This window comes from Camelus dromedarius, chromosome 12, assembly GCF_036321535.1.
Source record: "Camelus dromedarius isolate mCamDro1 chromosome 12, mCamDro1.pat, whole genome shotgun sequence".
Taxonomy (NCBI): domain Eukaryota; kingdom Metazoa; phylum Chordata; class Mammalia; order Artiodactyla; family Camelidae; genus Camelus; species Camelus dromedarius.
Window position 1 is genome coordinate 35,121,278 of NC_087447.1, and position 13,264 is coordinate 35,134,541.

At 37.4% G+C, this 13,264-nt stretch overlaps 2 protein-coding genes across 6 annotated transcripts in view; both read left to right on the forward strand.

Moving 5' to 3' along the window:
* UEVLD (UEV and lactate/malate dehyrogenase domains) overlaps positions 1-2,751 on the forward strand; it is a 44,293-nt gene extending 41,542 nt beyond the window's left edge. For 4 of the 5 annotated variants that reach the window (XM_010987458.3, XM_010987459.3, XM_031459908.2 and 1 more), the window contains one exon: positions 73-2,751. In XM_010987458.3, coding sequence (XP_010985760.1) covers positions 73-240 — 168 coding nt within the window. In that variant the 3' untranslated portion in view covers positions 241-2,751. The remainder of the gene's footprint in view (positions 1-72) is intronic. The other variant, XR_010383385.1, reaches the window with a different exon arrangement.
* A 1,408-nt stretch (positions 2,752-4,159) lies between these two features.
* The window catches only part of TSG101 (tumor susceptibility 101), a 37,358-nt gene continuing 28,253 nt past the window's right edge, over positions 4,160-13,264 (forward strand). Inside the window, exons 1-3 of the mRNA XM_010987457.3 lie at positions 4,160-4,322; positions 10,188-10,272; positions 12,440-12,505. Of these exons, the coding sequence (XP_010985759.1) occupies positions 4,281-4,322; positions 10,188-10,272; positions 12,440-12,505 (193 nt within the window). The 5' untranslated portion in view covers positions 4,160-4,280. The remainder of the gene's footprint in view (positions 4,323-10,187; positions 10,273-12,439; positions 12,506-13,264) is intronic.

Below are 13,264 nucleotides of genomic sequence, written 5' to 3' on the forward strand. Positions count from 1 at the left end.
AACTATCCATATTTATCATACTAACTTTTTTGCAGTGATTCAGCTCTATCATTCCAATTTTTTTCATTTCAGGGATATTATGGTATAAATAGTGAAGTGTTTTTAAGTTTGCCTTGTATCCTTGGAGCAAGTGGGGTGTCTGAAGTCATCAAAACCACAGTGAAAGAAGATACAGTGACTGAGAAACTCCAGAGCAGTGCATCATCAATCCATGGTCTACAACAACAGTTAAAACTTTGATTCTAAACTTCAGAGTTACCTTCAAGGAAAGGTTGTTCAATTTTACGTATATATATATGATTGTGAACTCCTATATCTGATTATTAACTGCTTGGTTAAAGTAGGTGGTTTCTTGGTTAGCTTTGTAATTTGAATCCTTAGGTAATTAGATAGGAAGGGGAAAAAATCTGATTTTCTTTGTTGTTTTTGAGATGTCTATACTGTTCTCTAAACCTACACCAGAGATGAACATTGATCTGCAATATGCATCGTTTTAAAATTATGTATCCTCAGCTAGCACATTCAGCACTTTGGGAATATTTTGAAAATAACACATTTTTTAAAGAAAGTTACTCTTTGACTGTTATAATAAATATGATAAAGCTGAAGGCCCAGCACAAATTTATGAAATCTGTAAACATTCAAAGGATCCATAGTTTAAGCTATTAATGTTTCTTCTTTAATAGACAGTTGGTAGTAATGGGACTAGAGCATTTTGTCTTCCCGCTTACAGTTAATTAGCTACCAAAAAATGGAAAATAATTTTACATGTACTTTAAAACAGTAGAAGGGAAAAATGAAATTTTTTTAATATATGAGTAAAAAGTGTAGTTTAACTTCCAGTGGGACTGTCCTTTCTGGAATTTTCTATAACCCTTTCCTGGGCTGTATAAGATCTCTGACATCTCAAGAACTCACCATAACATTAGTAGAACCATAGAGAAATATGTATTTTTAGTGGAAATAAGTTATGAATGAAAGCCAAGCAGTTTAATTTAAAGTTAAAATGTGAAGCTTTCATAAAAGCCATTATTCTTAATGGGGAGAGATTGGATGGGCTGAGTGTTCTGAGCAAATCCTTTAACTACTCCTGAAGAAATTATTTAGGGTACGTACACTTTGGTGATGGGTCAATAACAGTATCTTCATATATGAAACATAGCATATTATTATGAATGTGACACACAACTAATAGCAATAACCAACATCAGCTCTTCTAATATTTCAGGCAGTGTGATGAGCACTTTATTATTTTATTCTTCAGGATTATTTTTTAATCCTCCCAGTAACCCATTGAGGTAGGGACTATTATCATCATTTTATAAAGGAGGAAATTGAGGTTTAGTGTCCAAGATCTTATGACTAAGGACAGTTAACCTTATAACCTCTACTTTTTCAAAACACTAGAAGAGGGAAAAGGCCTAACAGCCAAAATAGTTACCACAAGACTCTAAAAGTAGGGTCCCATGCTCTTACATTCTCATGTAGGGGATTTTTTTTTTCAACGTAGTTTTTAGAAAGACTGATTCTCTGATTTCCCGACTTGCCCTCAGCAAATATAGAGGGGGTATGCATGACATAGCTGTTTAGTTATTTAGTCATTCAGGTAGTTTTGACTGGGAGGCTGCTATACACCAGCACTATGTTAGGCACTGCAGATACAGTGGTGAGCAAACCTGGACTAGGTACAAGCCCTCGTGATCCTTATAATCTAGTATGGGAGACATAGTAATCAAATCTCACAAATAAATGTACAGTCGCAGGTGTAATAAGTACTGTGAAGAAGTTCCAGGTGCTTTGAAAGCTTATTATAGATGAACCCAAACCTGGTCAGTGAGGTAGGAGCCAGATGGATTGTAAGGACAGACACATCCCTGAATGTGAGGAAACAGACTAATGCTGATTTAGTATAATACTGGATGCTTACATTGATGAGCTTAAATCATAAAGAAAAGGTGGAATTATATTGTGTTCCACGTTTAAGAAAGTAGAAAAGTATTTAATATGTTTGTAAAGAGTTCCACCAGAATGAACTAGCATAAAAATCTTGGACATTTCAAGAGATGAGCATCAGTTCTGTGTAATTTCACTACACAGGTAGATTATTTTGGTGTTACTCTGACAGTATATCCTCACTGTCCTTTGTATGAAATAGGAAAGTAAAACTAAAAGAACCATTTCTTGTGTTTTTAAACTAGTCTTTTCTAATATCAGATACCTAATTATGCTCTTGAACAATAAACTAATTTAATAAATAATAAATAAGATACTGTATAGATGAATCACTAAGAATTCACTACAGTAATTATAAAAGGAACATGTCAATACAATAATACTTATTGCGTATCTACTGTTTTTCCAAGTACTCTGTTAGAATCTGAGTACTCAAAGATGAATAATAGTCCTCGCCCTACAGAAGCCCACAGTATAGAAGTAATTCAGATATTTCCTTGAGTGTTGAGTATTATAAATCATGTTGTAACTTCCATATGTAAGTCAAGAAGCAGTATCACCATCACCTCACTATGATTTGGTGATAATTTGACATTTGTGATCCTTCTGTTAACTTTCACTTTTTCATCTTTCCAAAATCATGCAATGTCTTTTCTTTGTTATGGTTTTTAGTGGGGCTTGGATTAAAATGCTTCTTTGATATTGTAACAGAGATAAATATTTTACTTTCTAATTTATATTGTAGTTATTCTTAAATATCAAGAATAATGAACAAAATAAAGTTTGACTTTAAAATTACCAGGAAATGCCTAATTTACTGAGTGAAAGGAAATGTATTCAGATTGAAGAGAAAGATTCTTTCATATAATTCATACAGTCCTCAGGATAATTAGTTACTTCATTTTAAGTGAATTAAGTGCAAAATGAAAAAAGATTGGATTTTAATTGTTTTAAACCTTAAAAAAATTTTTTTAACAAGAAAACCTTTTAAATATATTACCTGCACTTTCCCAATTGATAAAAGCAGAGTTGCTATCATTGAAGCTGCTTCTATGTAAGCTGTGGCTATAAGAATAGTTTGAAAGTCACATTACTTTTAAGTGTCATATAAGAGGTGCAAGGAAGGACAGACTGCCCTATAGTTTGATTTGACTGGAGCTGTATGCTTAATGAACATCTGGTGTGTATATTCCAAAAAAATGATACATACTGGAATAGCCTTCATGTGTGTGTCTTGGCTACAGTGTATATGGTGATGCTTACACATCTTCAGTTAGTCCCTCTTTGTGTATGTGACCTTCATTTAGATGCCAATTTAGAGAATACCAGTCTGCTCCTCAGTAGCACTATGCTAAAATCTTTTAAATGATCATACTTTCACACCATCAAACCCAGGCTGTACAGTACCTTGAACAGCACTGTACTCATGTGGTGATTTGCAATAGAAATGACTAACATAAATGACCACGAGGGACTTTTATTAGTAGTAGAAATTCAGTTAAGTTAGAGTACCTACTCTTGCACTGTTCAAGGCAACGAGGATCTGAAGATGAGCCTGCCCTCGAAGACTTGAACTTTGACAGAGGACCAATTGGACTTTAATAGTGGACACATAAGAGTCCAAGGTAGAAGGTAGCCTGTATTATCATTTATGCCTGGGCACAGAGGAGAGGTTTGATTTAGGGGAATGGTTTCCTGGAGAAAAAATGACTGGCTTCCTGTGAAACGAGGGCTCTGTATTTTGCCCTTATGAATGTAATATGAATAACTTTTAAGCTTAAAAATAAGAAAGAACCTGATAATCGGAGAGACCCCGAGCATCATCTAATGCAATCCTCTCCTTTTAGAGTCGTAAAAAACTGAAGCTTGAGCTAGCAGTGCATTTGCTTGCTGTTGTCACGAGGGCAAGTCAATGGCAGAACAGTTTTCTGACCAGTCCAGTGCCTTCCCACTTGATGAATCAGTCATTAAACCTCACTGCTCATTGGCAAGATCTTTGTATCTCTTCCCTTCCCTGCACCTGCTCTCTTAGTCTAAGGGCAACTGTGAGAGGCCTGCCTATCTTACCCCAGCTCAGGGTTTCCACCCTAGGAACAGGCTTGCCCTCATCCGAACCTGACCTGGCCTGCGGAGCCCAACCCAAGCTCTGCCTCGGTCGCCGACCTCGGAAGTGACGTAAGGGAAGCGGAAGCGCTGTGGTAGTGGCCGACTTCCTGTTGTTAGAGGCGGGGGGGTGGGGGGCTGGCGCCTCTGTGTGCGATTGTCTGGGGCGGCCCTGGAGCGGCTGACCCTCTGCCTGTGGGGACGCGAGTCGCGAGGCGGCCGCCATGGCGGCGTCGGAGAGCCAGCTCAAGAAAATGGTGTCCAAGGTGAGGCCGCGGCGCGCTCGTCGCTCGGCGCGCGCCCACCGTCCCCTTCCGCGCCGCCCGGGCCTGCCCGACCAGCCCAGCGAGCCCAAGGGCGGGCCCGAAGCTGGGTGCAGCCCTCAGCCGCCCCTGCGGCCCCCAGCCCAGGGATGCCTGTCGCCTGGTGCCCGAATCCCCGGGCCAGGGCCGGCGGGGGCGGCGACAGTCAACAAAGGCGCGGAGCGGAGGCCGCCTGCCGCCTGCCACCTGCCGCCCGCCCTCCGCTCTTCGGGGAGAGTTTGGAGCTGTCTGTGGGGCAGTAGTTTTCGTCTTAGTTTTTATAAACACAAAGAGAGAGTTGTACTTAATTCTCGATCTGGGGCACTCCTCCACTCGTGTCCCAGTGTAGGGATCGTCCGTGTTCGCCCTTCCCTTGCGGCCCCCAGAGATTGTGTCCTTCTCAGTTTGTATTCCTCACGCGGCTCAATAGCCCACCCGCGGGAGGTCAGTAACTATTGGTTGAATTGGCTCAATTATAAGTAAAAATGTCCTGAGAAGCCAAAACACCAGTACCTCACTACCGTGGGGGAAATAAATAGAATTGTTACCGTTTCAGGGACTTTTATTTGTTAGGAGTAACTACCTTTAATTGTATGCTTATAACGCGAATTTATTTGTTTTGAAACGTGATCTTAACAGTTCAATACTAGCGTCTTTTTTCACTTTTTAAAAAGCAGATAGGCATTTGGTATTTAAAGCTGTGAATTATTATGACAACTACTTCAGATGTGGTACCTGACACCAACCAGTGTGAACTGAGTGATTGTCTTTGTTTCAGTTTACCAAGCTAATTGGAATAAGATGTGAAGTGGCTGAGAGTTCAATCTTCTCCAATTAGACGGGTTAGCTTTTAGATACTTTTGTCAGAATGGTAGAAAGCAAAGTAGTTTAAGCAACTGTCAGTATTATTAAAACATATTATTATGTATAAACTTACTTCTTTGAAAAATATACCTTTGTCCCCTAGTAGTCATCCCCGAAGTCTTTGGTTGAAGAGTAACCTCTAAAGAGAAAGTAAAGTGATTTTTGAAATAAAGCTTCTCTTGGTTGTCTAATCATATCTTCTAGGCTTCTGGTTTTCTCTAATAGAGTAGTTACCCTTAATTGTAGAGGAGGTTTTGGGGAGCCCTGGAAGATTGTGGCCCAGCTCTGTGTTGTAACATTTATATATCACTTTTTTTTAAGTACTTTGTTTTACGTACTGTGTAACTGAAGAGTATCTGTTCCGTACTATTTTTGATCTTTTAAGTTGATAACATAGTCATTAAGGTTTATTCCTTAACATATTTGTATAAATATTTACATATAAGGACCAGAATATTCAAATACTGGTTTTTAATTTTAAAAACCATAATTAAGTTTCCTAAACTTCCTCTAGAGAAACCTGCCTTCAGAGACAGAGGCAGAACATCTTTAGAAGATACTTTATATCTCCACCTGCATTCCCTTTTCTCCACTCTCTTTATACCCCAAGAACAGAAAAAGGACATAGGGAAGAGGTGGGAGAGGGCATTCTGTCTTTCTTCTGATTCTTGGCCCAATGTCTGAAAAACTGAGTCTCCTACAAGTGGTGCTGTCAGTTCTGAGTATCAGCATCTTTTCTGTCAAGTCTGTGAATAGATAGGTAGGAATAGTAAGGATAATAGGAGCAGTTTGTGGAGTTACTTCCTCCTGGTAGAGGGCTAGCTTCAGGTGTTATCCTTTCAGTTGGGTGTGGTCCAGTGTAGGAACTGGTACCAGGGACCCTGGACACATTGCTAGGGTGATGGGCCTTTAATTTTTATCTGATTGTGGGACCTCCACCACTCATCATGGTACTTTGGGCCATTTCCTTATCTTTTTTTTTTAAAGATATAATTGACATACAACATTATATTATCTTTTTATATATTATTACAGATAATTTTTTCCTTTGAGCATTTTATTTTAGCTTCCAACTTAAATATAGCTTTTAGTTTAACACCCTTCTCTGTCATCATTTTTGTAGTTAACAGAGGTAAATTTATACTGTTAGTCCATCTTGCTTTATACAAATAACTTGAATTTTTCACACAGACAACTACCTGTATTCTTACATAATATATCTACAGCTTCCTGGAGGTGGAGTCACTAGTAACTAGGTAGAAAAGAGCTGACACATTTAAGACTGTCATGCACTCCTCACTGTTTTAGGTTCTAGGGATATAACAGTGAACAGCCAGACAGAAGACTCTACACTTGTGGAATTTAAATTCTCATAGGAGGCAATAAACAACTTGATGGGTACATTAAGTAGCTGTTAGAGAGTGATAAGTGCTTTGCAGAAAAGTAAAGTAGGAAGGGATAGTGCTCAAAGGTAAAGATAGGATGGGTTGCAGTTTTACAGAATAGTAAAGGAAGGCCTTCCTGAGGTCTGTTTGATCAGAGACCTGAAAGAGGCGAGGAAGCATACTGGAACAATCTGGAGTAAGAGCATTCCTGGAAGAAGGAAAAACAAGTGCAAAGGCCCTGAGACAGAAGCTTGTCATGCATTAGAGGAACAACAAAGAGAGCTAAGGGGGCTGGACTGCAGTGAGCAAGGGGGAAACAGCAATAAGTAAAGGTATGGTAGATTTTGGAGGGTCTTGCAGGCCACTGTAAGCACTTTGGCATGTATTTGGAGTATGGTGGGAAGCCACTGATCTGTTTAACAATATTGCTCTCTCTAGCTGCTGTGTTGAGACTAGATTGTAGGAGGTTAAGTAGAGTGGAGGCAGACACCTATAAAAAGGCTGTTGCAGTAACCTGAGTGTAGCTATGAAGGTGGTGAGAAGTGATCAGATTCTGGTTATTTTTGAAGGTAGATCTAACAGGATTTTTCTGACAGACTCACCATGGATGTGTAGGAAAGAGAGGCATCCAGGATAACATCAAGGTTTTTGTCCTGAGCAGTTGGAAGGATATAGATATGGAAGACTGTAAGAGGAGTAGATTGGGTGTGGGACAAGATAAGGAGTTCAGTTTTGATCGTATTAAATTTGACATTCATTAGATACCCAGATTGGCAATTGGATATACATGTCTAGAGTTCAGGAAAGAGGTTCAAACTGGAATTTTTAAGTTTGGGAGTTATCAGTGTATAAATGGTATTTTAAGCCATGTGTGAAGGAGATCACCAAAGGAGTGAGTTTAGATACAGAAGAGGACCAAGAACTGAGCCTTGGCACTCAGTAATATTAAGATAAGAAGAAAAAGAACCACCGAAGACATTGAGAAGGGGCAGCCACAGAGAAGAGAAAAACAAGCAGTGGTGTCCTGGAATCAAGTGAAGAACATGTTTTAAGACAAAAGAATCGACTTGGTCAAATGCTGCTGATAGGTTAAGTAAGGTAAAGACTGAGAATTGGCTATTGCATATAGCCATGTGTGACCTTAATGAGCAGTTTCAGTGAAAGTGCAAAAGCCTAACTGGAGTGTGTTTGAGGAAAATGGGTCTAGTCTTTGAGCATCAGTGGTTGTTAACATCACAGAGAGCTACCTAGATATCATGTGCTACCTGATAGAAAAACACCATCATCTGTGAAATGATCTTGCCAGAGAGAAGTCGGGGGTGGAGAGACAGTGGGGGTGAGAATGTAAAATTTAGAAAAATAATGAAAAAGATCATAACTTCCAGATCCAACTACTAATTCACAGGAAATACAAAGGGCATAGGAACACGTACATTAAACTATACCAAGGGAAGCAGTTAGCAATATCCAAGCCAGGGGAGCTTCTGTAGGACAAATGGACCGATTTCTTCCACAAATAAATTTCAAAGTATAAATAGAAATAGGCCCACTGATGAGTAGGTAAATAAACTGTCGTATGTCAATATATTGGAATATTATTCAGCAATAAAAAGGAGCAAACTGCTGATACATGCTGTAACATCAACGTACCTTGAAAACATGCTAAGTGAAAGAGGCTGGTCATAAATGACCACATAGTATATGATTCTGTTTATCTGAAATGTCCAGAATAGGCAAATTGATAGAAACAAAGTAGATTAGCAGTTGTCTAGGGTGAAAGGGGGCAGTACTGGTGGAATGAGAGGGTGATTGCTAAAGGGTATGCGTTTCTTTGGGGGATGATGAAAATGTTCTAAAATTGATTGTGGTGGTGGTTGCATAATCCTGAATGTACTAAAAACCACTGAACTTTATGTAATTCACTTCAAATGTGTGAATTATATGGTATGTGAATTATATCTCAATAAAGCTATTATCAAACAAGAGGGTGGGAGAGAATCTATAGATTAAAAGAGACCTAAAGGACATTTTAACAAATTGCAGTATGTGGTCTTTTTTTGGCTTTTCTTTCAAACAAACCAAAAAGTGACATGAAACTGCGTATTTGATGAGGAAAGGATAATAAGGAAATAGTGATTACTTTAGTGGGATACTAGTATCATGGGCTTATTGTTTTACATTCCTTTAATGATATGTACTAAAATATTTATGAGTGATAGGATATGATATTACAATTTGCTTCAGAATAATACAGGAGGAGGGAAAAGTGAATGAGAATGTAGATTAATAAGATTGGCTATGAGCTGATTGTTGTTGAAGCTGGGTATATTGTTGAAGCAGGGGATTTATACTATTCTACTTTTGGATATGCTGGAAGTATTCCATAATAAAAAGTTTTAAGTAGAGAGAACAGGAAGAGGGCAATCACAGACAGCAAAGGTAGGCTGCTCCTTGCAGTTTTTGTTGTAAAGGGGCACTAAGAGAAGTTTGGTTGAAATGGAGGGGGAAGAGTGGTCAGGAATGTGTTTGTGTGAATAACACAGGAGAACGAAGAAAGTGTTTTTGTGCTAATAGTACTGATCCCATCGCATGGAAAAATTGGTGCTTCAGGACAGAAGAGATGCCTTTGAGTAGACCTCCTGGATTTATTGCCTAACTTTTCTTGTATTTTCTCCCTTACTGTCTGTCACTGTCTCTTTGTGCTGGTCTCTGTGAGATTTCTTTGACTTTATATTCTAATCCTTCTATTGAATCTTTTGTTTCTACTCTCCCTTTTTTTTATATCCAAGAGTCTTCTCTGAGTGTTCTTGTTTCATGGATACGGTATCATTTCTTCTTTCTTTGAAGTCATTAATCCTAATTCTTTTTAAATTTTCTTCTGCTCCTTGTATTTTTATTCTTACTTCCTTTCTGTTTGTTTCAGTCAGTGATGTGCTTCTTGCAGCCTTTTTTTTTTTCTTTTTTTTTTTTTTGGAGTAGCTGGATGTTCCTTTTTAAGAAAGAAGCACTAAAAGCTGATTGAAAGCTTTGTATGCACGAATGGAGCTTGTCAACTGGTGAGCTTCATTGTGTTGTGACCAGATGGGGATCCCCATCTCCTGATTTCCTAATCTACCAAGAGTGTGTACACCAGATTCCTAGTTTTCCTGGACTGGAGTGGTAGAAGGCAGGAATATGAGAATAAAATATAACAAATGATAAATTGCAAAATAGTTGGTATTGACAATAAATGCTGGAAAGGAAGAGATCATTATGGGTTAAAGGAAAGTCTGGAGAAGTATTCACTAAGAAGAGGGAAAGAGATGTAAGCTAGGTCTTCAAGAATGACTAAGGTTTGATTTGGCAGAGGGCCTTTTAAGTTGGAAAAAGCTAAAATGGAGGTAAAGGTTTGAATATATGGCAGGAGAGAAAGCTACTGAGGTTCTTTCAGTCTTTATGTAATTAATGTTAATGATTAGTCAGAACCATTATACTTTTAAGAAAAATGCTATTAAGAAAATAAAATTTTAAGAAAACTAACCTAGCAGTAAAATATGTGCATTAGTTTTAAACTAAATTCATTTGTGATTTTCCTTTTCAGTACAAATACAGAGACCTAACTGTACGTGAAACTATCAATGTTATTACTTTATACAAAGATCTCAAACCTGTATTGGATTCATATGGTGAGTTTATATAATAAAAATATCACGTACTGTACGTTGAGTTTACTGTTTTTATTAATGATTATAGGTTTCCCATTTTCCTTTTAAGTTTGTTGGTTTTTTTCATTGTAGGTCTGAACTCTCACCTAAAAAAAGTGTTGGAGGATAGGAAATTACAAAGTCTAATTATGGCATCTTATATTTGTTTAGTTATTTTAAGTTTTAAAATACTACTGTAACATAGAACTATGTAAATTTAGACCTAGAGGTGATGTTAATGATAGTTTAGTCCATCATTTCCCAAAATAGTATCCATAGTTGTGAAGAATGTTGCTTGAAGGGGTGGAGGGGAGTCTGTGGTTAAGTTTGAAATACTTATAAATTAAACAAAATTAAATGGATTTCTTTGCAGCAAGATTTCTCAGAGCCTTTAATATGCTAATGTGTTGTGCCTCACCAAGAGGGGAGAGAAGAGAATATGTTGTTCAGTATATTCTGAAGTTAATTAACTAGTGAACCTCTTTTTTCCTCCCCAGAGCATCCCTTTATATTCTTAAGAACACATTTTGCAAAACTATATTCTAAACTATTCTTTTCATTTTATGGATGAAGAAAACACTTAAAAACTAGTGTCCTTAATTCTGTAGAGTAGGTAGGTTACAGTTTGTGTACACTTTCTATTGAGACGAAATAAAGTTGTGATTTAAGTAAGAAATTACAATATTTAGAGTTTTTTTTTTTAATAGTCTTTTTGTCCCCATTAATCCTAACATAATCTCTCCAACTCTGTCTCCTTGTAAACACCTAATGTGCCAGGGCCAAGGACAACCCATGCTGCCTCCTGCCCATTATGAGGCCCTTGGTGATGAGGGCAAAGAGCTGAATTTTGTAGCTGAGACTTCACTCTAAACTCCACTCACCCCTACGGCTTTTTAAACAGCAGCCTGGTGACAGAAGTGGGAGACAGCAGGATGGGAATCAGTCCTGAATTTCTTGAACAACAAAGACATGAACTGGAAGTCCTCTCCCAAATCTAGGGCACAATTCTGCCTCCTGGCCACAGACTGTACTATGGTATTTAGATCTGCAAAAAAACATTTATTACCAAAATTAGAGTTAATTTTAAAATGGCTTCAGTGGGGGAATAAAACTAGGGCTAGAACATTATGGTAAGCAGATAGTTTTTACTGAATACTAAAAGAATAAATATGTTCATAAAAACTGACAAAGACTCCAGCATCATTGAACATAACTTTATATGGCTAGACCAAGTTCTAAATCATTGTTATCAACATTCTTTTAGAGTAAATATAACCCTAAAATTAAATAAGGTGGTCTTTTTAAAAAAGCACAGAATCAGAATAAATTACAGCACAGTTTATAGCTGTCAATATAGGTAAAAGAATTGAGGTGGAGGACAGGGTATAGCTCAGTGGTAGAATGTGTACTTAGCAGCACGAGGTACCAGTACGTCTATTTAAACAAACAAACCTAATCCCCCCCCCCAATTTTTAAAAAAAAATTAAAATTTTTTAAAAAGAATTGAGGTCAACAGTATAGTTCTGTGTTCTCGTACTGCACATTACAGCCTTTCCCCTATGTGGTACGGTGTTAATTCCAAATCATTATTACAGATAATAGCAGTCCATGTAATACAAATCATGTGCCCTAGTTAATCAGTCAGTTATAGGTAGGAAAACTTAATGTGATGTGAGAAATACTTGTATTAAAAGAAGATGTCTGATTTGCCTGGAAATTTTTTTCCTTTTTAATACTGTGGTTTAATACTATGTTGGGATTGAGAATGACAGTGAATGGGGATAAATATCTAAGAAATCTAAAATTTAATGCTATTAGGTTAACATTTAATATGGTATCAGTTAAGAGTGATTTCTAAGTAATTTTATAATCATTGGTTGGGGACCCAAAGTGCATACTTATTGGGACTGTAGTATTCACATTTATTTTTCCAAGTAATTCATAGCATCTTTTCTTTACTCATTCAAATGCTGATCCCATGAAGTGAACCAACAAAGGATACTTTATTATTGGATAAAATGTATGAACATTAACAAGTTAGTCCTTTTCAAGGGTAATAATGAGTTTTCACCAGTGTTTCTGAAAGAATAACTTATATGGGAGTATCTGTGGAAATGCTCGTTGATTAAATCATTTTCTTTCCTTTCAGTTTTTAATGATGGCAGTTCCAGGGAACTAATGAACCTCACTGGAACAATTCCTGTGCCTTATAGAGGTAAATGTCTTATATGATTTATGTTCCAGCATAGATGCATTTTAAATCACATTTAGTTGCCAAAGAATTATAAGTAAATTAAGCCTACTTTCTCATGACTTTCATGATGATATAGAGACTTTAACTTCTAATTGAACTTCATTTGGCAACAGCACTTAATATTTTCAGCTTTTTTTTCCACTTCTTTAACAAGCTGTATCAACAAATAAGTGCCTCAGTCACTGGAAGAGTTTAGTTTAGTAAAATCAGAGACTTTTAGAACTAGAAAGGGATCTTAGATGCCTCCTAATTTAGCTTCCCACCATATTCAGACTTATCTCACAGTGGGATGCTGTATAGTATAGTGGCTAAGATAGAAGCTTTACAGTCAGGGCATAGTAGGGTTTTAGTTCTCACTCTGTAATCTGTTAGTTTTGTGGCAATGGTAGTCTGTAACATTTGGATAATAGTACCTGACTCAAAAAGGAATTCATTTGTGATAATGTATGTAATGGACTTAGCACAGAGCCTGGTATATAATAAAGAGATACCAAAAATAACTATATTTAGGAATGTAATGCTGATAATGGGAAATTATGTCTCTATTAGCCAGTCAGCCACCCTCTGCTGGAATACTTGCCATGATAATGGAGCATTCAGCTTCATGAGCATCTGTTCTGTTTTTGAACAGCTCTGTTTGTTAATTATTCCTGGCAATTAGCTAAGAGCTGTGTCTCTGTAACTTACCCATTGATTTTACATAGTACCTGCTATGCATAG